The 25,888-nt window shown below is 44.1% G+C and overlaps 1 protein-coding gene across 1 annotated transcript; it reads right to left on the bottom strand.

The window, feature by feature from the left end:
- Window positions 1-671: 671 nt before the first annotated feature.
- Window positions 672-24,854, bottom strand: OGA (O-GlcNAcase). Its single transcript, XM_062000947.1, has 16 exons — window positions 24,261-24,854; window positions 20,596-20,647; window positions 20,185-20,282; window positions 18,366-18,496; window positions 17,205-17,376; window positions 16,102-16,200; window positions 15,629-15,913; window positions 14,984-15,142; window positions 13,188-13,798; window positions 12,618-12,792; window positions 8,953-9,038; window positions 7,993-8,097; window positions 6,290-6,375; window positions 5,235-5,427; window positions 3,736-3,895; window positions 672-2,964 (listed from the first exon to the last, which is right to left on the bottom strand). The coding sequence occupies exons 1-16, from the start codon at window positions 24,445-24,447 to the stop codon at window positions 2,828-2,830; spliced, it is 2,736 nt and encodes a 911-aa protein (XP_061856931.1). The 5' UTR covers window positions 24,448-24,854; the 3' UTR covers window positions 672-2,827.
- Window positions 24,855-25,888: the final 1,034 nt, after the last annotated feature.

Genomic DNA, 25,888 nt, shown 5'->3' with positions numbered 1-25,888 from the left:
CTCTCCCAGTGGACAACCCACATTCAGGAAGGGTGTGAGGAGCTGCCCCTGTGGGAGGCCCCACGCTGGAGCAGTTCGTGTGGAGCTGCAGCCCATGGGAAGGACCCACACTGGAGAAGTTCATGAGGGACTGTCTCCCATGGGAAGGACCTCACAGTGTAGCAGTGGGAAGTGTGAGGAGGCCTCCCCCTGAGAAGCAGCAGCGGCAAAGTCCATCTGTAATGAACTGACCACAGCCCGCATCCCCTGCATCACTGGGGGGAAGGAAAGGGAGTCCTGGGAAGAGGAGGGGTGGGGGAAGGTGTTTTTAAGATGGTTTTATTTCTCATCTCCCTGCTCTTACTGTTTAATAAATCAAACCTTCTTTTCCCTAAGCTGAGTCTGTTTTGCTCGTGACGCTAACTGCCGAGTGGTATCTCTGTTCTTATCTCAACTCACAAGCCATTTGTTGTATTTCTCTCTCTCTCCTGTCCAGTTTAGGAGGCGGAGTGATTTTATGACTTGGTGGACATCGGGCTAAATCACCACACCTGCCTGGGAAACGCTTCACCACAGAGAAGCAGCTCCCACACAGCACCTAGTGCCACCAAACCTGGACACAAGTTCTTCTGCCAGCTGTCCCCACAGGCACCCAGCCTGCCCAGCTCAACCGCTCCTGCCTCTGGGGCCTCTCACACAAACACACCTTTTATGTACATTCATTTCTCAAGTTTTATTCTATTTCTCGCATGGTCTTCAAATACAGTTTTACAGGTCTTTTTTTTTTTTCCTCTCTGCTACAGATACTGTTGATCTAAAAACAGATTAATGAAAGTGGCATTCCAACCTTAATGAAAATTCATAACCATGAAAGATATGTCAATGTAGCACTTTACAACCCTAGAACGATGGTTTCGGCCTGACATTCCATAGGCTTGTACAATTAACTGCTATAATAATAACAAAGTCATAGGAAGAGAAAATGTGGCAGCTCCTGAAAAGTCAAGAAATAAGGCCACAAACATCCTATGCTGTAATGTAACGCATCCAGATAAAATAAGTCGACTCTGGTACCCATGAAGAAACAAAACTCTCCCCACCTGACAAACCAAGGTATCAGCTACTCAACATGCAATCAAAGCTGTTTAAAAACTAGTGGCATTCAGCTCTGACTTACATGAAATCCCATAGTGTCACCCCGTACCTCTCTCTAAAAATGAAATGAACTTGTTTCAACTTAAATACTTCGCTACCGCAGTAAAAAAAACAATTGTTCACATTCTGCAAAGGAAAAAACAACCCCCACCCCACACACCTCCCATCCTGCACGTGACTGCACCAGGAGGCCAACCTCTGCATCTCCTTCCAGGGCGCAGACAACACTACCGCCGTCCTAACGCCCTTCATTCCGGGTTACCCAACCTCTGTGTGGCTGGAGGCTTGTAAAGGGAACCACTGAAAAAGCCCCAGGGAAATAAAAAAAGGAAAGTAAAGACAGTTGATGGCAGCAGGTGAAAGCAGCGAGGTACTGCGGGGTGTAGAGTGCTGGATCTGGGACGCTGAGGCTCCTGTGAAATACCAACTCCGTGGATGATGCGACTACCTCGCTCCCAGACCCCACAGAGCACGCTGACTGCATCCCCTAGCCCAACGTGTCAGACCTGGGTAAAAACATTAAACTCTTGGAACATCTAAAAGAAGGAAACCTTTTAAATTATGTGTAAAAATGTGCTTATTGTGGCATTTCTTATAGAAAAGTTATTCGATACAAATGTGCAGGACTTGAAGACCCTGATTTAGTCAAACAAGTATGAACAGGCTTTGAACCATGGTTACTGTTGCAAGGACCGATCCCAGCTGCTGGCCAGCTCCCTCCCTCTCACCGTCTTCAATCCCAACCCCGTGAACGTTACCAGGATTGCTGGGCTGGACAGAACACTCTGTGAGGGGCCCTTTCAGCCCCAGGAGAACGGTGGTAACCTCAGGCAGTGACAAACCGCTGTCCGAGGGAAGGAGCCTCTGGGATCCACTCCCCTCTCCCGGGACGGCCGGTTTGTAGCCCTGGACACGAGGCACAGTCAGAAAGGTCAGTGCTGAGGACAGATTCGTTCTCCACTGCGGGTTTCGGCTATTCCAAAGTGCCATCTTGGACCTACACTGTTTCACTTGTCAAAAGAAAAAGTTACAAAACCTGGTAAACAAAAAGTTAGTCAGCATACGGCCGAGTTTATATACACTGAATTTACAAGTCTGTCATCAAGTGACTTCTGCCACAGACCACTGCACATTTGTCCCTAACAAAGCTCGAACCAATGGTCATTAGAAGTGACAATGGGTCATTGCTTTATCAACAAGCATAAAGATAGTAAAAAATAGAACTGTAGCTACTTATCTTTAAATTTGCTGATGGACACAAGCAAATCCCTCCCATTCCTGCAACTTGCAGTTGCACACCCCGCTCTCTGACAGGGAAAACGCCTGTGTCTGCACACACACTCCTGACAGAGACCCCTTTCCCGCTGACAGGCGAAGGCAGAGAACTGGTGTCGGCCCCAGCGCCGCCAGAGAGGGATCCCTCCAAGAAGCTGGAGCCCATGCAAGAGTCCTTGGCACTTCACACCGGACCAGGAGAGGACAAGGTTTCTCTTTGTTAAAACAGTGTTTTCAGCAGCATTATCCTCTTCCAACAAATTACAGTCTGAATGTGTGATGGGTGATTTTCGCATAGCCCTTTCTACCAAGCTGGCTTACTGCTGGCTTTGTGCAGCTAGACCATATGAAGATCCCCACCACTACCTGCCCAGCTGTTAAGGGACTACAGTACGGGAACAGCTTGCCATCGAGCACTTCAGAGGCTTCTTCCAAGGATCACGACATCCTTTGGAAATCCTTCCATTTTAGCTATTTCAAAACAACCCAGCTTGCTGTAAAATTCCAGGATTCTTTTATCATCTGGTCTCACTTCACAAAAAGCCCCACGGGAGCCTGAAGGAGGGAGAAAGGAAGAAAGAAACAAAACACTGTAGGAGAAGTGCAACGGTAAAAAGCACAGACATCAAGTGTTACTACATGTTCCCACCTATTTTAACGTTCAAACCCAAGTTCCATATGGAGCAGAGCGCCCATAAGCCACCGTATTTATGGTAACACATTCAGATCATCCCCTAAAACGACTACATGTGGCAGACATCTTGTCATTCTGAACAAACCCTCTGCACACCCCTTATTGCATGTAAGAGCATCCCAAAACTCATATGTTGGCTCAGAAAACAGCACTAGAAGAGGGCACCACACCGTGCAAAGGAGCCGTGAGCCTCAGGTGTGCAGTGAGGCAGACAGCCAAGCACTTCCCCATCCTGAGGGTGCTGGTACTTACCCACCACTGCTTGCTGCCACGCTTAAGAAAAAGCACCATTACCAATGGCAGCAGGGGAAACGCAAACATCTACGTGGTGTTCAAGATGTAAAAAAATGCACGCTCTCATTGCCAAATCACCCCCCCAGCTCTTCCTGTTCCTAACTTGCAGCATAATGGCTAAAGTGAAAAGCTGCCTTTTACCTAAGACAGAAGCAAAGTTAGTTGTCCAAAAGCTTTTATAACTGTTTAGGTAAATGTGGAATGCAGAGGACAGTGGGAATGGAATCTGTCAGGCTGAGATGCAAATACAGGATATTAATACAGCCACCCCGTTTTCCTTGTGCCCTACAATTAAAACGTGATTAGGAAACAAGCATTTCCAAGCACAAGCAGCTTACCATTAGCCTTTAGAGAAGAGAGCAGGCAGGCCATCATACTTTTAGCCACGCTTGGATCTGTCACTTTTTTGTGGATATCGATCTTTATCAACGATGGGAAGTTGGCAAGGAATGACTCTGGCAACACTTCTTGCTCTTCATGGAAGCTTAGCATTATTTTCTGAGAAGAACACAAGAAACAGACATTTAATCACGACCCAGGTTTTCATTTTCATTCACTTGTTTGAAGGAGGCCACTTTGCTCACGGAGCATACCTCCAAATCAACGTGCTTGCCAACTACCCCTCTGATGGCTGCTTGGTCTCTTACTTGCCTGACTGCTCTCTGTGCTCCAGATAAAGCAGCAGGCTACAGATGCTTCCCAGACTGTCAAAGCAGGGAGCACCACACTGCTTGCATGGCTTCTCAGTGGGAACACCTGTAAGCCAGCTTACAACCAAGTGTTTGTGCATGGATATTCCTTTTCTTTGCATTTTCTGTGGGCAATTTTAGCTCCAAGGGTCCAATACTTTCACACAAGCTCTGTGGTTCCCAGCAGCCTGGAAACACTCTTGCGCCTGTGCAATTATCTCAGACAGCTTGCCCCAACACAGGCAAATTTGTGTCTAGCTTGCAATAAGCCTTGTTGATGACTAAAGGATGTTGTTGGTCACTAAAGGCTACTGCAATCACCCAGAAAGGTCTGTGCTCTCATAGCCACGACCCTCTGTAAGGTTTTGTTTAATTTCTAATCACATACAAGGGCACACTGTCACATACACTGGTTTGCCCTGCCTTTCTCAGCTGGGAGATCCCCTTAGGAGGCCCAACAGTCTGACACCAGCCAGTTGCATTCAGATAACTTGCTGAAGAATATTTTCTTCCCCTTACACTTGCAGGCGTGGATCAGCAGCTCTTAGTATTAAACACTAAGACACAAATGCATCAAATATAACTTCTCCCTATTTTTGACAGTTCAGTGACATTGTCTTTCCCATTTCTTCCAAAACTAATTCAAGGTATTGATTTTCAGCACTTGCTAAAAGGTGAGGTGTTGTTTTGCACCATTTCCTGCTGCCACACTTGCAAACAGCTCACAGATTTTAACATGGAGACCAAGGGCTCTTTCATTTGTTTCTCATCCTTGGGCTGATGTGACTACCAGGGGTTAGCCTAACCTGCAGCATAGGTAAACTGAGATCTCCTTTTGCAGGAGAAGAGAGCAGAAGCAATCCTTTATTTTCACAATGGAATCTTCTCCAGATTGAGGCAACTTCTATTAATTTACCATATCATCTACCACTAAAGCACAGCTCATGGGTCTGGTACAATGAGCTCTAGGCTGACTGGCAGAGAGTCATTTTACTGTCACCTTCTAAGATGCTAGACACTGTGCTTCTCAAAGACTTCAGAAAGGTACAAAAGCTGAATTACACAAAAGCTCAAAATGTAGAAGAAAAACAAAGAGCAGCTTTGCACAGAATTTGGCACACAGTCCTGATCTCGTGGGTTCTACCAACCTCTGCCTCAGAGAGCTCCTTGTCACTATTTGGTTTAGTGTATTTTTCTTGCATGAAAGGGATCCAGGACATTTTGCACTTTTTAATGAAAGGAGTCACATCAACCGTCCCCAAAGCATAGCCACAGATGCCATCCTCATCTTCTAAAACAAAGCAGTAATCCAGGCTGAGGGTGAGCAGACCTCCTACCAACCTGCAGCAAAAAAGCATATGAATTCAGTCACAAGGTCCCTTTGAACAGGTATCACTCCTCAGGTGTTCTGGAGGAGACTCTGGGGCCATCCAAAGAAGCAACTGTCACAGAATTTGTTCCAGTAAAGCATTAACAGACCAATCAGCTGTCAATATTCAGCTATAAGCAAAACCTTCACCTCAGGATCCCACATTTAATTCTGCACATGCTGCTCTTCTGCCTCACTAGGGACACAAACTTCTTTCACCTCTTGCCTGCAGTTTCTCTGCTGACATTTCCTCCCTGCTCCTCCATCTTCTCTTTTGCGTATTTTTTGATACCAGTTACATACCTTTTCTTAACTCCTGTCACTCACAAGGCAGCCTCTTTACAAGGTTCTATCATAATTAAACACTTGAGACATAAAACCCCCACTCAAAGGAGCTCATTTTGTGGCTCAGATTTAACGTCTTTTTAAAAATTCAATCTCATTTGTCATTGATTATTCCTTTTAAAAGTTGGTGCTCTATAACATGTATTCCAGACAAAAACCACCCAAGGCAGTCAGATGGGAGACTGCTCCTTAAAAAACCTTCAATTATCTGAAAAACTACACTCAAGACAGACTTAGGATGCAGAAGTTTCATAACACAGGTTTCAGCTAAGTCTTTCCCCTACCAGCTCACAACAGGTGACTGAAGCATAGATTGGGATGTATCTTTAAGAAACCAAAACCCCCATTTCCTGAGCCCTGCAGAGAGTAGATTATATTTTTAAAAAATCAAATGCTTCCAATACCCCCTTAAAAAAATCCAGTTAAATACAGTATCAAGGCCTCATCCTTCAGAACCACCTGTGCAGGTCATACATCCCTAATACATACTTGTCTCCAATTAAATCTGGTAAACTATGGAAGGGCTGATCAGCTCCATCAGCGTACATTTCTCTGCAGATCTTATATACAGATGCCTAAGAGGAAAGAAGAGATGATTTCAAGTTATCAGTCACATTCAAAAGCTAACAACTTTGGTTTACAGAGATTCCATTAACGGCTTCACTAGTACCAACAGGCATTTTAATTACACAGAACAAGTGTACCCATCTGATCTAGGTGGCCCTACTTTGGCATGGGGGTTGGATGGATGATCTCTAAAGGTACCTTCCAAACCCTACCACTCTGCAATTCTATGATTCTATGAACTACTGGAAAGGATTCATCTTCTCTCCCCCTCCCCAAAAGAAACTCTTAAAGCTGTCTGTCAAAACACGGTAGTTAAGTTTAATGGCTGGGAAGGAAAGGCTGTAGGTCAACCTCCTGTACATTTTAACAGCCCAAAATGAATCCTGATAGTTACCAAACACTCTATAAAGACTCTGTTCAAAGCTTTTGATGTTCAAGTGCAATCATTTGGCCACTGTGAAGGACAAGCACACTCTAACTTTCTGCATCTTAACAAGCTTTCAGCTGAATCTCTTTGGATCAGTCACACTTTAAATAAGAACCTACACACTTTTCAACAAAAAGGCTTTGCACTGGACATGTGTCCAGCCTCCTTTTGTAAAAAGGAGGGTGAATATTCTCTATGACTGCACGCCTAGCTGCATCACCAAGTGCTTAGGTACCTTAGAAATACCATATGCATTGCCTACCAAGGAACAAAGCAGCTTAGGTACAGCCCTGCACTAAAGTATGGAAAAGGCTGTTTTACTGCCCACGAGAGGAACACAGGACAGAGCTTAAATCCAGCAGGCAAAGGGCATGCCCTCTCTGTCTGACTGGCTTCACTGTCAGGATTCACTTAAGCTGCTGCAAACTCCACCTAAATACTATTTCAAAGGAAACATGTTTCATCTCCTGTGGCTACCAATGCAAAGTTCAAGCTATATTGTTTAAACTGTATCCATAAAGAGTGCTAACTGTTGGTTGATATGTTAGTTTCAAGTACGCTAGTAGGAATAAAACTACACTACAGATGTGCTCAGCAAAAAAACCCCAGGGGTGACAGTCTCTGATCAATAAAGAGTACTACAAAATTCCTGGTTTCAAAGTGTCAAACACTCTGAAGCAGATTTTACAATAATCCCTTCAAAATCAGACCAGAAACTTTACATTTGTAATTAAACCAGTAAGAACAGTTGAAATATCACCACTCTGTAACTCCATTTTGAGAGACAGTGTCAACACTCTGCTCATACAGCTCTGAGAATACCAGCAGTCATCTCCTTAACTACCAAGTGAACAGGTATATGGGCTCTCCCTAAGGATAAGCCGTTGCATGTGCTCCCACCAGCAGCAAACAACCTCAACTTGCCTCTGAGAAACACAGAAGGCACTCAGAATAAAAGATAGTGAGGTGGGAGACCAGGAATCAAGATGTGGATCTGCCTGCACTGTTGCACAGCACATTGCTGAACCACAGGCAAATTGCTTCACCTCAGTTTTCCTGCAAGATGGCATTTGTGCCTTATGCAAGGCACTGGGACAGCTGCTTCATTATGGGATGAAGGGCCTCAGCAGTAATCAGTGTGACCACAAAAGGGAAAGCACTGTTAGCAATGACAGGGAGGAGTGTCAAGAGCAGTTACCTCATCTTTAGGAAAGTAGGGCCGTATGGTGTACACTTTAGAAGTGGGTGTTAATGGAGGTGGTTGAAAAAAGAGGTCGTTTGCCCCATCAATAGGCAGCAATCGCTGTGGAAACAAAAGACTTGATATGACTGTATGAACAACAAAGCCCATCGCTCTTGGGTGTGCACTGCAGACTCCCAAATTAACATTTGCTACTTGCAGGCACCCCAGAAGAAGGTGGGGTTGCTATGCTTTACAAATGCACAGACCTTATTTGAATAGGAAATATCCAATTGGTGTCTTAAAATATGCGATTGAAACAGCACATTGAGAGTCTGTTAATCTTATCTGCTTTAAAATACTTTTTTACCAATGACAATCTACTCTGTACAAGAACATAGAATGTCAGGAGGAAAGGTTTGGTCTGAAGAGGGTTAACTGGCCAGAGGAGACGCTTTATCCCAAAAGCAATGCGCTGACTCAATTTGCTGCGCGCAGAGCACCTGTGAGGGGGGAAAAGTCTAGCGCCTGAAAAATCCATGAACAAATCTGAACATGGTGCAAAGAGCGATGCAGGGACGTGGGCCAATCGGAATCTTTGCCTCAGAGCGCGTTTCGAGAAGGAACCAGAATTTGGGAGGGCCATCCCTTTTGCTCATGGAATTCCCATCGGCAGCCAGGCATGCGCACATTGTGCAATTGCGGGCGCAGGTAAAAATGCTGTGCGACCTGCAAAGAAACCACGTGAAATGTACAACTAACGCCGCTGCGCGTCGCGTGCGCGGGGGACAGCCAGCATCTCCTTGAGAAATTACTGTAGAAAGGGGAGGAAAATTATTTTAAACCAAGCTGTAAGGCTAATGGGCTTTGGACCAGAAAGCCTTCGGCAGACCAATCCTTCCAGACCTCTGATGTGCAACGAAAAGGTTTCTCATAAAACAAAGAAAATGTCATTCAGTTGTGAAGTCATATTGATACCTGGAACTCTCCTGCTAGACCACCTCTAAAGGCCCAGGGTTCTTGGTCTCCACTTAAGAACTGTGCTGAAGATTGACTACGACACCCTGTTGAGATCAGATCCAAGCGGAGAATGTTACGAGAAGGGGGATTTCCTGGGTGTCTAACATGTCCAAAAAGCTAACACACACTTGTGGAAAAAGCTCTCTAACTGAGCTAGAATCTGGGGCTTTGGGGGGAGGCTGGAATAATGTAAGGTTTTTACAAGACCTTGTGCCTGAGCACTAATGGTAACATTCCGAATTTCTGATTATCTGTAACAGACTGGTCTAAGAACAGATGAGGTGAGTCAGCTAACATACACCTCATTCCAGACCAGAAGGCACAAAAATAGTGCCATGCATAATTACATCAGCTTCCTGGACACTTTGTACTTTTTGGTTTTGTGTTTGTGGCAGAAACATCCATTTCATCTACCAAAAGATGACGCCTGGGAAGCAACGTGGCTCAGTAGCCGCTACCGTAAATTTTACGTCAAACCAATGCCATTATCACAGCCCCCTGAAAAAAAAATGGACCTTTCTGAAGTCACATTTTAGTAATGATTGTATCTAATCTTGTCAGAAAACTAGGACTGGCAATATATGCAAACAGCCCGAGACAGGTGAGGCAGCCAGGACATGGTATGAAACAGTATTGTCACAACGTAGATTTACACAATCCAGGCCATCCCTTCTCAACACCACTGGCACATTAAAAAGCTACGTGGCATCATCTGGAATCAACTCTCAATTTCACTGGTACACCCTGTTGGCAACAGATAACCCCAGCTTTGGGTTTTACCATTTTGATTTTTCTCCTCCTCAAGCACATGAGATGCACCGAGGATCCTGCTGATGAACCAGTCACAGCAGGCCCATTGACAGGCTTAGTTACAGTTCAGCACTTGCTTTATAAAAGAAGCTTCCGTTAGCTGTTTGACTTTTAAGACTGTTCTGCCTGCAAGGCGCCACAGCCTTCACCAGCCAACATTAAATGACAACTCTGGTGGCAAAAAACCTACCAAAAAAGCCTGGTATCTGGCGTGGAGGTTTCAATCACCCACCTAGTTTTCTGACAAGATGAGCAGCGCAAATACTCTTTTCCTTTTGTGGACAGCAATCTACCTCCTGTTCAAGTAACAGTCTCAGATCAGTACAGACAAGTATGTTGTGCTAGTCAGAGAGTCCCAAAGTGTGCCAAGTTTGACATTGACAAGAGTTTAGGGTGTATGTTAAATACAAACTACCCTAAATATGGCAAATTTCAGAAACGATCCAAACAGCAGAATTTGAGTTTGATTTACACTCCCGCCCCCCCTTTGGAATTCTCCAGTAAAAAGATACCCTTCACAAGGACGTTTGGTCAATAACTTGGAAGACAGTGTCTGTCTGTCCTTTGAGACTACAACGTAACTAGCACTTCCAATTATTACAGTAAAGAGCTGCGTGAATGAAGAGCTGTATAAATGAAAAACATAGTTAATGCCTTAGTCGCTGCGCAAATGTGACTTCAGTTGATGCCTAGTGCACAGCTAATCTATCTGAGCTGCCTCACAGACAAAACCTTTCCATTTTAATTAATTAATGACGACGCGCTGTGAACATCTGGCGCTGTCCATCCAATAGCAGCAGAAACTTGTGCTGAGGATTCTCCCATCTGTACACAATGGGGAAGAAGACAATAGAAGTCATTAGTAATCCATAGTACTATACAGCCACACTCATTTAAGGGACTGAATGCTAGCTGGACTTGGGAGGAGACTTGAGGAAAGTGAACGTTCAGTGGACCATTGAGCACACCGTTGTGGAAAACTAAATGGTTTGGATTTGTAATTGACTTAGCTTTAGATAATGATGTATTTTATCAAAGACTTTTGCTTTATATGTATTTACATTAGTGATAAAATGCAAGTTGAAGACAAAACCACCCTCTCTCTGTGAAGCAGTTAGCTTAAGAGTATTAAACTGCACCTGGCTAAAACTCGGGTTTTTTTCAACTATCTAATACCAGTTTGAATACTGGAACAGAACACTGTGAAAGTTATCAGAGACAGTTATTTGCAAAGTTGGCTTCTATTGTGAATTATTACAAATACTTGATGCATTTATAAAGACTTAAACCCAACCTTACAGGGCCACTGAAAACAGAAGACAATTTCAGCTGAAATCAGTAGGTAGACTGGTAACTCTGAAAGGTAGCCTAATGTTAAAGGCAGTCAAAGCCCTAGTCTCACTGTCTAGAGATTGCAAGAATCATTGTTCTCTTTATAGACCTTCAGTCTGGAGTTTTCAACAGATTAAGTTCTCAAAAAGAGAGCATTCTTTCTAGCTAAAGGTCAACATACAGCAAGAATAGTAACACTGGGGGAGTTTCATTACACCGGGCTTAAAAATGCAGAGTAAAGCCTTTAAACAGCATTAGGCAGAGATGTTAACATACTAGAATGCTGCCAAATTTTCCTCCCCAGTTAGTTCTTCTCTGTACCTTGCAGAATGCAGTCTTAAAAGCTCTTCCTGTTTATCAGATCCACATACAGGGATCAGATATTTAATAAGAACAAAACCACAAAAAGTTGTTGAGCACAGACTATCCTGATGACTTAACAGGTCTTCTCTGCCCCTGCTTAAACCTGCCAGCGTTTAAGAATATCATTTAAATACAATCCAAACACTAGGACTAGACCAAGGTTGTGTAATGGTTAACCACTGTGAGGTTTGTGACAGCTACAAAAAGTGTGACATGGGACCATCAGCTTTGCTGCCTGCTGTGTATATCAAGCAAGTCCACAGCATATTCCTTACAGTTGGACTGAAACCTGAAAGTGAAATGAGGTCACTAGAATTACCCAGGCCATGCTGGTGCTATCTGCCAACTTAGGATCCCCCAAAAATATTTCAGGAAAAACAAAACACAAAAAAAATCCTCAAAACCAAACCCAAAACAAAATGCTGTATGTTAAAAAAAGAAAAGAAAGAAAAAGCCTGTTTCAAGTCTCCAACTACATTTGTCTGGAGAGCTCCACAATTTCCACCATTACCAAAAACCAAAATTAACAACTAAAACAAAAAATTTAAAATAAAAAAAGATTAAAAAAACCAATCAGCAATTTGGCAAGTGTTCAAAAGGAAACTCTTTTGCACCAGAATAGCCTTATGCTAAAGCTCGCATGCGCACAGGGCTGGGAGGATCGACTTCCTCTTGGCCAGGCCCATTGAAAGGTTGACAGCAATCATGTTATCAAGACAGAGCAAGCAGCAGATGGCTGGTGTGGTCACATTTTGTAGTGTCATTTCCAATCATATACCAGGGGATCCAAGGAGTTACATGGCATAGTCCAGTGTGCATTCAGTCAAGAGTAAGTTAAAGTCAACACTTACGTGTCAGATGAGATTCAAGTTTCATTAGCCCAAGAAGAAAAATCAAGGTCTCCAATCTTAAGCAGCCAGCAGACTTCACTTACAATACTAAAGCAAATTCACAGCAAGCATTGCTTTAAATAGTGAGACAGGAAAACCTTTAAAACAGGGTAAACGAGACCCCACGTCCAAGAAAAAACATTCACCTAACAGGTTGTTTTCCCCGTGGGCTAATCAAAACAAAATAAATACTCTAGCTGGGATTATGATGGCTCCCAATGCACCTACCTAACCATTGCACAAAAGATTTCACCATTGACATAATACTCTTGATATCCCAGACGTAGGAGTACATGTCATAAAGGATTGTCCTGTTGGCACAATTGGAGAGGCGAGTGAACATCCCCATCACCAAGCTGCACATCTCTTCAAACTTGGCTGCTCGATTACGCCACTCTTCTATCTATGAAGGGAGGCAAAAGTTCCACAAGATCAAACACAGCCTTCTAGGGAGGAGAGGTACTCTAAACACGGAGGAAGACTATACAGTTTATCACTTCATTTTACCAGAATGCACTACCACATCTCTGAGAGGACTCTCAGGTATTCTCTATGGTTGCTAGAAGTGAGGCCAGTACAGGGCTCAGTGGTCAAACGCAGACACCAGCCTGCCTTCACAGCTAAATGGCACTACAGGACTTTAAACAGGAGATTCCACTGGAGGAATGAAAATGACTGTGACCTGTGGACAGTTATACACTACCCCTCTGGTCCTAGGAAGTAGAACAGTAGTCTCTCTTACAGGAAACAGTGCTCAGGATTTTGATTTAAAAGAAGAGAAACGAGACTGGCACTCACTTTTTCAGCATCCTTCCCTTTGCAGTTAACACTGACAACGCTGCTATTTGCTCTGAGCCACTGGAATTCTCTCAGCATCTGTGCACCTTTGGGTCCATGTTCGTAAGGAAGGTAAAACAAGTCAGCCAGAAGCTGCAAGTCCTCTAAAGTCACTGGTTCTACTGTGTAGAGAGGCTTTTCATTTGGCCCGGGCACAAACTGTTCTTTGTTAATTTGCTCATCAGTCTGCATAGGGGCAATGTCACTACCAGAGTCTTCCTGCATAGACATCTCTGGGGACTTGGATTCAGCTATGCTCTCCTTATCGGTGTCCATTGGCTTCAGCTCCTCTGCCATCTTGGCCTCGGCGATATCTGTCAGTATCTGATGAGCATTCTTGTCTGCATCATCTTGTTTTTCCACCACCATGTCCATTGGCTCCTCATCAGACTGTTTCTTCTCCTCCTCCTTTGCCAAGGCGGGTGACTCGCCGCTCAGCGCTGCCCCCTGACTCATGATGGGTTCTTGGTAAACTGTGGTGACCACTGTTGCTGCATTTAAAGAGGATGGTGCCACCAGAGGCCCTACATCCCCTACAGTAGTTTTAGCACCACTGTGGGCCACTTGTCTACCTGAGAATAAGAAGAAACAAGTTTAGAGTTTTCAATGTCTGACAACTAACACTCAAATCAGCAACTTCTGCAAGTCATGAACTACTCTGTTGCCACAGCAACAAATCAGGGCTTCCTTTTGCTATTCTGCCTGTCTCTTTCTGTCGTTGTAACTTTAAGTACTGACTTTGGTTTTTTACCAAGTTTCCCTCCACATAACTGCTAGGCTAAGATAGGATGTGGAAAAAGGAAAATCAGTTAATGCTATGTGCTGCCTGCAGCATTTCTGACTGTGCCATCTGAATTAAAAAAGCTATTACTCTGCATGAACTGACTTGGTAAAGTTCTATTTGGTTATACAGCACACTTCAAAATAAAATTATTTAATTACTTTATCCTAGAAAAAATAAGATATTCAAAATCTGACTGGACACAGTCTTGGGCAACCTGCTCCAAACTCACCCTGCTTGAGCAAGGTGGTTCAACTAGCACATATCAAGAGATCCCCTCTAGTGAAAACGGAAGGAGATGACACCTTAATTACTACTCCTCACTGGTTTTGCTGCAGCTGAGTTTTAGAAAGATCTGAAACTCTACAGCAGTTCAAAAGGGTAACTGCACCAGAGCAGAGCTGGGAGAAGAGGTTATCAGAGAAGGACACTCTGACTACCTCAAACCCACATTTGAGAGACACAGATGTTACCTCAGATCCCAAGCTCTCCTTGCCACAAGAAGCGTGTACAATGCTGGAAGGAACCCAGCTGGTTTCTGTAGACAGAAACCCAGAAAAATAAAGCCGTATTTACTGGAAGAACATGGACTCTTCTGGGCCAGAACTAATGTTTACAGTAATCTAACACTTGCTTCAAAGAACAGACTGTTCTTTATATTTTCTCTGTTCCATGAATTCTAATAACCACCAGCACCAGTACGATACGGACTCTCTTGTATCTTTTATCAGAAGTGCCAAAGGATCATACATCAAGACTGCTGCTGATGATGATCAGTCAAGGCACTTCAGGAACGCTGCAGTCTCAAGCATTTTGCTTTATTAAGGTTTTCCCAATTGATAAAGTAGAAAATTTTTCCACCTGAAAAGTACGCAAACTGCCAGGATCCGTATAACAGTTTTCATCTACGTGCCAGTACTGAACACGTACATCCCATTTTTATACCAACCCCAGAACAATACTAAACCAGACTCACTGCTGTACTGCTGAGGCACTCCAAATTCCTGCAACCATTCTGTTAAGGCCAACTTCAGTGCCATTTGTGGGCTGTAGAGAACATCTGTTTCAATATCTTCATCACTCCCCTCATTTTCCAATTTAATCTGGATAGAAACTGTACTGTCTTCCGTATCAGCTACAGGGACAAGTTTGAAAGTTACATAAGTGTCATGAAAAACAGGTTTTTTAGAAGTCACGTTAGACAAGGCATTAAAGAAGTCTCCATCAGCCTTACTACACAAGAAGAACCTAATTAGACAAAATAGAAAGCTATGGTCACCATCAACACAGAAACAGTACCCAGGAACTAGACATTCTGGCATCCAGAGTTTCTCTTTTGATTGGAGCCACTTCTGCTCCAACAAAATCAAATCCACGGACATTTATTTCTAAATTGGGCACTGAAATTGCCTACTGAGAGTCCCTTCTATACAATCACAAATACCTCTCAAGACTAAGAAATTCTCTGATAGCAGGTGCTGTAACTGCCACTTACTTATGGGACAGAAGGTGTTAGGGGACCTTAAAAAGTGAGTCAGGAATGGCTAGAATAATCTTTTTAAATATCAGGATGACTGATATGGTTAAGCACAGATTCCAGCAAACCGTTATGCATACTTACTCATCACCACATCTTTTCTCACTCCATTCATGTTAGACTTGTACCAGGTAGCCAGCGTGTGAATAGCAACATAATTGGCTTCAAATTCACAGTTTGGATTGGTCAGAACTCCCTTTAGCCGAGGGATGAGCTCAGTTGACCGACCTTTATAAGGCCCAAGAAAAAGCCTCTTTTGATCATAATCATTAGCATGAATGTTATCCCAGATAACTGGTGCTCTCCTGATGATCTTAGAAACTTCTTCAATGGACTCTACAGGAATGTCTTTGGATACAACTTTCGGACCTAAAAGAGAAACGGGATAATCAAAGGGTTTTGTGTACACTGGAAGATTCAACCCCCAAGTTGCTGGACAGTTTATTTTGCTAAACAATTATGAGAAACAGTTTTTAACACCAACACTGAATTAAAATAAAACCCAACAAAACAGACAAATAACAACAACCCCTCAAAACACCCCAAAGAATTTGTACCTGTCCATAACACCTCGATGCCAGGGAGCAGCTTTTCTCCTACAGTCCGCAAATATGGTGACTGGGCAACATTTGGGTAACAGAAAGTTCCACAATACTCTGCACAGGCAAAGGGAATGGGCACTGTTAGTAGAAGGATTCACACACGTGACAAAATACCTGACTGGCCCATGAGCATGTAGAGAGAATACTGCTCTTTGAGAAGAGAAACATATATAAAATTAATCAAGAAAGGCCTAGAGGTGTAAAGTATAAATAAACAGGATGTTATGAGTGATACTCAGCATAATGATCAGAAGGCAAAGAATCTTAAAAAAAAAGAAACCCTTTAAATGTCAAAATTAGGAAAAAGCATCAAAGCCTATAAACAGAAAGGCAGGTTACAGCAGACAACATGCAACAGACCTAGAAACCCTAAGACTGAAGTGCAAATACCTAAAAATAATAACATCTGAACATATGTCTCTCTGAAGTCAAAGAGGAGGTCTGCAACAAACCCAAACTACTACAGTGTAAGGGGATAAACAAATTAACAATGATAACTTTGCTACCAAATTGAATTTTCCTTGAACAATCCACTCCTCTGAACATAGTGAATCTCCCTCTTACTATATTCTTATAGGTATAAGAGGAAACTTGCAATTTAAAAAAACCCCAATGACTGGACTCAATTGCTACTCATCTTATTTTTTATTAAATAAAGCAACTGAATGACTCATTAAAGTAGGTAATTTTATTAAACAAAACAGGTACCAATGACAAAACTGAGAACAGACTGTGCTCTACCTCTAGTTTAAGACAATTTTAAGAAACTAGCAGCTTGCCCGACCAAAAAGCAAAAATAAATAGAAGCCTTCCTTTAACCTAATTTTCTGTTCAAACTTCTTGAAACATTCTATCAAGCCGCCTTCTTTGTTTGGTATCTATACATGCCTTCCCAAGATGTGTAGATTTGGCAAACCTCCACATACATTTGCATTACTTGAACCTTGTCAATTTGTTCATACAACCCCAAAATACTCCTTAAAACAGTGATTAAATATTAAACCAACTTTTCAAGTCCCTTCCGTTCAGGCTGCACTAAAAGATTCATCTCACTTTACCTGTAGGACAGAAAAGGAATGTGTCTGGTTCTCCTAGATATTGATAAATCTCATTTGTGATAGAGACTTGAGCGTGAGCAAAGGAACTGAAAACTTCTTTGTCTGCTGCACACATGTTGTGATCGATATCATCAAACAGCAGTGCAAAAGATCTGCAGCCAAACTGGGAAACCTGGTACAAGAGATGAAAGTAAAGGTTTAATGTTTCACACTATTCTTATTTCTTTAAAAAAAAAAAAAAAAAAGCTGTAGAATTTTTAAAAGGGAGAGCTACAGGAATGGAGGACAAAATGTAAGAGAGGCAAGACAGACTTTGCTATCTGTTCCGACTCCTCTGCTCAAAGATTAGGCATCTAAAGTCCTATAATTTGTTTCAGTTTTAACAATTCAAAACTGATCTCACTGGACAGAGAGGTGGAAAAAAACTAACATCATTAACTGTGGTTGCACAAAGGAGAGGAGGCAGTTATGAGAACAAAAGAGAACATGTGTGTTAGGTCTGCCTCCAAAGGTGTTTACTGTTGGTATGAGTTCTTTCTTTAGAAATGCATCATGTCTTTAAGGCCCTAAAATACTCTGAAGACAAGCTCCCAACAACAGTCTTCCGAATCCAATACAACATGAGACTCTATTTTTTAAATCTAGGAGATCACTGGCCATCTCTACAATGCAACCTTTAATAGAATCATAGAGTGGTAAGGGTTGGAAGGGATCCTTAGAGATCCATCTAGTCCAATCCCTCTGCAGAAGCAGGTTCACCTAGATCAGGTCACATAGGAACATGTCCAGGTGGGTTTTGAAGACCTCCAAGGAAGGAGACTCCACACTCTCCTTGGACAGCCTGTGCCAGGCTCACCTCAACAGTGAAATAGTTTTTTCTTATGTTTAAAGGGAACTTTTTGTGTTCCAGCTTCATCTCGTTACCCCTCGTCTTGTTGCTAGATACAACAGAAAAAAGGGACATCCCAATCTCCTGACACCCACCATTTATATACTTATAAATACTAATGAGATTGCCCCTGAACACAGCCATTGGAACTGTGCAGAGGTGTGACAAGTACCATGAGTGCTGAGCTACTGCAAAGCTGCAGAGGTGAGTAAGGAACTGAAGCTTCTGAACTGGGTAGCACTGCAGCTGTGGTTAGTTTGTGTGACACTTACCTGGTCCAGCTTGCGTTTCAATGTGGATACCTCTTTGGGATTGGAGAAAGTGATGTCAAGTCCAGGAGAGATTGCATAGATGAATTCTATTTCATGTTCTCGTGCAGCTGCTATAAGAGTCATTAGCTGCTCTGGAAAGAAAATTAAAATACTTCAGAAAACTTCAACAGCTAAAAAAAAAAAACCTTGGACGTTGTTATAAATAAATCACAAAATGCAGATGCCTCTGCTATCATAAACACAAAAAAATTGCTCAAACTTCTTAAAACTAACACAGCAAAGAGCACCAAATTATTTGGAAGAGTTCTCAGAAATGTGTTACACCAAAGGGACTGTAACAACTGTCCTTGTACTGTTACTTTGCATGTTAAAAATTTTTACAGATTTCTTAAAAAGTCTTCTTTATCTCAATGATAGAATTATGGACATAGGCTGTTTTTACAGTACCCACACCAATGGTTCTAGAATTATTACTCACTTTTTCCATTTTTGTCACACATATTAAGAGACAATTCAATGTAGTAATATGCTGCATGACACTGATTCACATATTGTTCACAGAACAGTTTGGGTTGGAAGAGACCTTAAAGCTCATCCAGTTCCAACCCTGCTGTCGTGGGCAGAGACACGTTCCTCCAGACCAGGTTGCTCCAAGCCCCATCCAATCTGGCCTTGGGCACTTCCAGGGATGGGGCAACCCCAGTCTCTCTGGGCAATCTGTTCCAGTGTCCTATCACCCTTACAGGTAAGAGTTTCTTCCTTACATCTAATCTAAACCTCCTCTCAGTTTGAAGCTATTACCCCTCATCCCATCACTACATGCCCTTTTGAAAAGTCCCTCTCTGGCTTTCTCGTAGGCCCTTTTAGGTACTGGAGGCTGACAGAAGCTCTGCCTATAGCCCTCTCTTCTCCACTCTGAACAACTCCAGCTCCCTCCAGCTGTTGACTGCAATGCTTTTAATGGAACCACCCAGTCAGGCCCTTATCTCCCAAGTGGTCCACCCATCAAATCCACATCTCTCCAAACTGGAGACAAAGATTCATATGACTGAAGCTCAGGACATATAAAGTAGGGCTTCTTTTGAAATCACTGTGCAGAAGCAGTTGCTTTAATAAACAAACTTCAAATTTAATTTTCTATACAATTAATAAAGAGAATTATTTTCAGAATATTTAACAATCTTTGTTCTTATTGGCAATTATCTTGCAGAATCCTTTCGCAGTGATTAAAAATAGCCTCCAAGGTGGATTATTTCATTTCAAGTAAGTATCATTTTTCCCCTCAACCAAGGAAAATTAGAATGTCCACAGGCTAATAAAAAACTGTAAATCCCATAAATGTCAGAAGTGGATTAAAAAGCCTCACACCATTTTGAACAGGTCTTTTATGTTCTGACTAAATGGTTGTAAAGTTGCTTTTCTGACTGGTACTGTCTTCAGTTGAGACAAGGACTGAATGAATCACATAAATGAGGATGCTATTCCCTCTTCTGAAGCAACTAATTTCTACTTCAAAATATGGCCCAGATGTTCAGAAGCCAGAAGAATAATTCTGAGGAACCTTTCTACGGATTAAAAAGTAAGATAAAGCCTTAAAAGCAATTTTAGAAATCATCTGTAGAGTTAGAGCTAAAAAAAAAAAATAAACCCACGCTTCTACTGAAACTCCACTAAACACATCTGCAAGGTATCAAGAACAGGTCTCCCCACAGCTTTGGGAATGGCTCCCATGACTGAACACACACAAGCATATGTAGCAATGACCATTTCAGTCAAGTGTCTATTTATAGACAGACAGAGCGGAAATAAAGGCAATTACCAGCTTCCTCCACAGAGTACATTTCTCGCCAGAACATCCTGTGCTTGTAGTCATCCTTTGGAGCATACAGGTATGTATTGAGTCCCCACTTCTGAAGTCTAGAAACACAGGGAAAAAGCCTTAATCAGGAGAACAGTCTATGAATTTGGGAATTCTTTGTTTTACTTATCTAATTTATTTGTTTCTTCATTGAGCATCATGCTACACTATCAATTCATGACAACTTCGTATACAACTGATACTGGACAAATTTGGTTTAGGCAAGAAGGACAGGTGTGCAGGAGCCTCAAAAATATCAGCATTAGGTAAAAAGCTGCTCTAGGTTGGCACAATAATTCTGATCAGGCTTAAGTGGAAGATTATAATTATATTGTGATGGAATGTGCTGCAGTAAGAGGAAGCATGACTTGCCTTCTAAAAAGTTCTTTCCTCTGCTCCATAATCCAAGGTCTTCCATAAAATCCTATGGGAAACAAGATTAAAATTATCCACTTAGATGTCAGATTGTGCCTGCTCCATGAAACATTAGATTAAAACCCACCACTTTTCTCCTCTTTTCCTGCTACATTAACCAGAAAGCTTCCCAAAGCAGAAGAAAAAAAATCTATTTAGCATTAGGAAAGTGTAATAACCTAAACTGATCTAAATTTAAAATGCAATTATAACTTATTAAATTTCTTATGATATAAGGTCTTATAATTTTGGCCACTGAAGCAATTAATTTTCAGGATCCAAACAGATATCTGAGCACATGCCCTTGACAAATCAAGTCAGCATTCTTATAAGAGCAGACTGAACAGTCATAACCTAATTAAACTATCACTCCAGACACCTACAAAGGAGATTTGATTGCAATGTCAACACCGAAGACACCTGAAAACATTTACCAGCTCAAAAACTCTTAACCAGTGGTAAAGATTAGAATGCCAGATACATACACAGAGCATATAAATATCTACTGTGGTAGATGATGCCTAATTTAAAAAAGAAAAAGCGCAAGTGAGTCAACAAAATAGTTAAGATTTTATTCCTTTTGTTCAGCTTAATAGGCTCCTTGTCAAAATTAACTTGCAACTCAGTATCTTACAATTCTCACATTCCTACAAGCTGGGACTATGGCTTTGAACAATCACAGAAAAGCATCCACTCAACTGATTTTAGAACAGCAAACATTTCAAAGTCACAAAATTCGGCAGAAATTGTAACTGCTTCTGGTTTTAAATCCGATCCTTCTATTCCAGAAACATAATACTTTAAAAAGCACTCTCAATGCACTCTTCATCAAGCAAATTCACTTAGACCTATGTGCAAACAGCTCAATCTCAAGTGGGCACTTCAAAACAAAGCTTCAGCTTAGCAGTCCAGGCAAAGACCAGCGACTAAAATAACACTGAAATTGAATAAGCTCTTATTCTCAAATAGCACAGCCCCTCAGTGATGATGTTCAAAGCTCACAAGTCTCCACAGAACACCGGTTCAAAAGGTAGAAAATATCTTCATTTCCAGAGCTAGTCACCATCGTAAATCTGTAAATTTTTGGTCTCAGAGGTCAAAACCATCCTCCTATGACCTTTCCAAACACAAAACTGACACAACCAAAGCATTTTCTGTATATTAACAGGTATTTCAGTTACCTGTCAAGCGAACACAGCACTTAAAGCAGGGTCAAGATTTAAGAATTAATCTCTCAGAGTGATGCTAGACTAACTGCCACCCTGAAGAGGCAAAGCAGAGTCACTCCTTCCAACCTGGAAAGTGACAAACTGGGGACAGTTAAACAAGAGAGCAGCTGCAAGGCATGAAAACTTCTCTGTTTATGTCACCCAGAGCTAATTTCTAGCTTTCACTAGAGTTCCTCAGTTCTGACTGATTCTGCCCTGGGGAAGCTCAACAGCCCACAGAAGGAATAAAATACTCCAATACCTAACAAACATCACCCATGTCTTATAAGTCCTTCAAAACACTTTTGCTAAATCTCACCCCCCCAACAAGAGATCGGATAACAAAACCTAATTAAATAAGACTGAAGAGAACCTGCTAATTTAAAGCGATACTTTTCCACCTGTCACCACATTTCTTAGGTTACTAATATCACCATCTGACGACAATTCTTGGATCTACCCATTCTTGGACTATTCCCTCAAGACTGTATATCAAGTTAACACAAAGCCAAAAGCCAAAGATTTCATCCCAGTTACCATGTTCTCCATCACCAAAACCTAGGATACCCAGGAGGCAGAGCACTAGTAGTATCTTAGACCTTATTACTCTCCAAAACAGTGCATGTTGTATCTGTCATTTTCTCTCCACACTCTTACAGTGCACACTCAGTGCTTTTGTATTTGGCCAATTTTGCCCCCGCCCTTTTCTACAAAAGATCCAAACTCTCCAACTCACTGCTTTAATCTCTCCACACCCCTAGCCTGTGTTAACCGCTGCACTGTGTTTAAGTATGTATCTACACTTCTGAAGTTAATCCTTGGTTTTCCCGAGTCATTAAAGAGACAGATGTTTTCACCTACCACCATTTAACTCATTCATCACAACGGGGTTTTTTTTTGTTGGTTGGTTGGTTCTGGTGTGGGGGTTTTTGTTTCGGTTGCATTTGGGGGTTTTTTGTTGTTATTTTTAAACATTCTCCCATTCCTTTTGTTTTCCTGCACACTGGTGACTCCTAACTAATATGAGCCTGCTTCACTGAGCATAGGCCATCTTCTTGCTTTGTTTTATACACAGTACAGTCGAGAACATCTGTGCCAAAATATATGCAGAGAACATCAACAATGAAACTAAGATGACAAGAAAAATGACAAAGGTATATGCAGCGGTTCCCACCTCAACCCGGATGAACAGGTAATCCACAGCCAAGGTGCATCAGCAAGAACATGAGAAAATCCTGTTACAACCTATGTTTTTTATTTGTCTCTGAAGCCTTCATTTTAGCATCTATCTTCACAGAATTAAGTCTATTAACAAAGCAATGATGTTTCCCTCCACGTTGACTGCATTTAAGCCCCAGTAAGTGCTAAAAAATAAAGGCATGAACTGGGCCTGGTGCAGTTCACACAGTGACATTTGCAGAAGCCAAATGGTCTTTTAAGATATGAACAAAAGGCATTCTGCAAGCAATGCAGATACTGACTTTGATAAACTGCCTGCTTCCCTCTCTATTCCATCTGTTAATTGTTTTGTTCCACCAGAGATTCATTAAAGGTACAGAAATAGCAGTCCATGGGAATTCAGAACAATTCCAAATCAACCGTTACATTGGGAATAAGCCCAATGCTTATTCTTGCTGGCTTTCAATCGTCCACCTTAACTGACCTGTCAGAAACGCAGATAAATTCTGTAGTTATTACAAAATATAAAAAGAGCCCTTTTATTCTGCAGCTTCTGCAGTAAATTAAACCTTTTAATGCTGCAACCGTACCAAAATACAGAAGAGGACAATTAAAATGCTAAGCTACAACGCTTTAGAGAACAAGGAGCATTTAGGATTAACTGTAGAGCAGATGTCTACAGAATCACCTTATTCCCTACCCAGGAAACTGAATCTGAGCCTCTGGCACGCAGGAAAAGCATGTACAGCTGGGACAACCGCACGAGATCTCTCTCTCTCTCTCTCCTTTCTATCTCCCCCCTTCACACACGCACTAGAAGCAAGCCACAGCGCTGCCTCAGTCTCCATTAGGAAGCAGAGGCCCGCTGGGGGTGCCGGGCCGAAACAGCTGCCATCAAAGGCCACTAGCGCATGGCTCCCAGCACAAGCGCCGGGGGCGGCAGCCCCGCCCGGGAGACGCGGCTCCTCCCCGCCCCTCAGCCCTCTCCAGCGAAGGGAGCCCCGGCCAAGGGCTGCGCACCACAGGCCTCGCAGCGCGGACTCCTCTGGCCACAGCAACGGGCCGGGGACAGGGATTAGTCCCGCTCCGCCGGTCCCCCACTGATACTAACCTCCCGCAAACACTCTCAGTCTCCCGACAACACCGTCGTTCTCCCTGCCCAGTCCCCCGGACTCTGACCCGTCCCTCAGGGGACAGCCGCCCAGGGATACCAGACATCCCTTCAAGAGCTCTTACCTTCGACGACGCCGCAGAGAAAGCGGCGGGAGCCGAGCGCGGTCTCCGTCTCCGTGTCGGTTTCCTCGCCCCCCGGGACCGGCCCCGCCGCGGCGCCCGGCGGCTCTAAGGCGGCGCCGGACACGCCGGCCGGGTTGGGGCTGCCTTGGGGCTCCTCCAGCGCCGCCTGCCCCTCCTTCTGCACCATCCTGCCGCCCGCCGCCAGGACCCCCGCTCGCTGGGCCGGGCCGAGCCGAGCCAACCCGAGGCGCTCCTTTCCCCTCTCCACAGGCCCCTTTGTCTCCGCCGCTCCGGGCCGCCGCCGCTTCCTGTTTACGGGGCCCTGCGCCTGCGCGGGGAACCGGCCGCAACCGGTCCGCACCGCTCTGCCCGCAGCCGCCCCGCTCGCAGAGGCGCGGAGGGACCCGCCGGGGGAAGCTTCTGCCGCCGGGGAATGGGGGGGCGGGGGAGAAAGGAACAACACGGTGTGCCGCGGCCTACCAGCGACCCCCTCGGCGCGCCGCCGGGACCGCGCCGCTGCAGCGGGAACAGCCGCCTGAGCAGAGGGAGCTCCCTGAGGGAACGGGCGGGCGCAGGGACGCAGGGAGGGGGCGCTCGCTCAGGGCGCACGCGCGGGCCGCGGGAGGGCGCGCGCTGCGCCTGCGCGCGGGGGCCGGCGGGGGGAGGGGCGAGGCCGCGGTCGCTCGCGGCGCCTGCGCGGACAGCCGGCGCGCTCCCAGGGCGCATGCGCGGAGGAGCCCCGGCGGCGGGGAGAGGCGGCAGCAGGGGAACACGCAGGTGCGGGTGGGGGGAACGCGCATGCGCCGAGGGGTTTGTGTAGGGAAGCGGCGCCGGCTGGGAAGTGTTTACGTCTGCTGTGCGCATGCGCGGGACAGCGCGCGGGAGCCGCGCGGGCTCCCTTGAGCCTTGACCTACTTGCTAGGGCCTTGCAAGCTAAGCAGGGCCTGCTGCGGCTGAGGCGCGGAGGGGTGACCAAATAGCTGGGTCCCCGCAGCGGGGTGCGGTGCGAGGGGAAAAGCTTCTGCAGCCACAGCTTCCCTCCTAACACAGCCCGGCTGAGGTTATGCTTCCAGATGTCCCTGACACCTGGAAAGGGGCTTCTAGTCGGCTGGAGGATAGGCTACAAAGCTGAGATAACCTCAGGAAATCAGAGAAGTGGTCTGAGACTAGACAGCATCTCTCAAGAGAGATCCTGCAGCTGTCTGGGAGAACGAAGGGCTGGGAGCAGCAGGCCCTTAGAGAGTGTCAGAGACCCTAGGGCTGAAAAGAATGCCTTGTGAGGCTATAGAAGCTGCCAGCCCTGGGGAGGCTGCAGCAGGTGCCACCCAGCAAGAAACTGGTGAGCAAAAAGCTACTGGAAACTCCAGCTTATGCGTAAGATCTGGAGACAGGCTGAGGACATCACAGTAGCCATGTTGTGTTTCAGCCAAAACTGAATAAAAGAAGTGAAAACTTACTGAGAATATGCCCTGCCAATTTGGAGACTTTGCCCCCACTCAGCTCACTCAGCTTTCTCAAAACCCTCCCTTGCATTTTTGAAGACTGTTTCTTTCTATTTGTGCTTGTTTCCACTGATGACATTTTGGTGTGATGAGAAACCCAAGACAGCTGTGTTCCTGGCTCCATCT

The sequence above is a fragment of the Colius striatus genome, chromosome 8, assembly GCF_028858725.1.
Source record: "Colius striatus isolate bColStr4 chromosome 8, bColStr4.1.hap1, whole genome shotgun sequence".
In the NCBI taxonomy this organism is placed as follows: Eukaryota; Metazoa; Chordata; class Aves; order Coliiformes; family Coliidae; genus Colius; species Colius striatus.
The sequence above is the reverse complement of the archived record's forward strand: the minus strand, read 5'-3'. Positions and strand labels throughout refer to the sequence as shown.

Excerpts from the sequence above, each read along its gene's own strand:
- OGA (XM_062000947.1), bottom strand. The coding sequence starts at position 24,447 with ATGGTGCAGAAGGAGGGGCAGGCGGCGCTGGAGGAGCCCCAAGGCAGC. Across the intron at positions 15,914-16,101 it reads CATCGAGGTGTTATGGACAG|GTCCGAAAGTTGTATCCAAA; the intron begins GTACAAATTCTT and ends TTTCTCTTTTAG. Across the intron at positions 6,376-7,992 it reads CCTACTTTCCTAAAGATGAG|GCATCTGTATATAAGATCTG; the intron begins GTAACTGCTCTT and ends CTTTCCTCTTAG.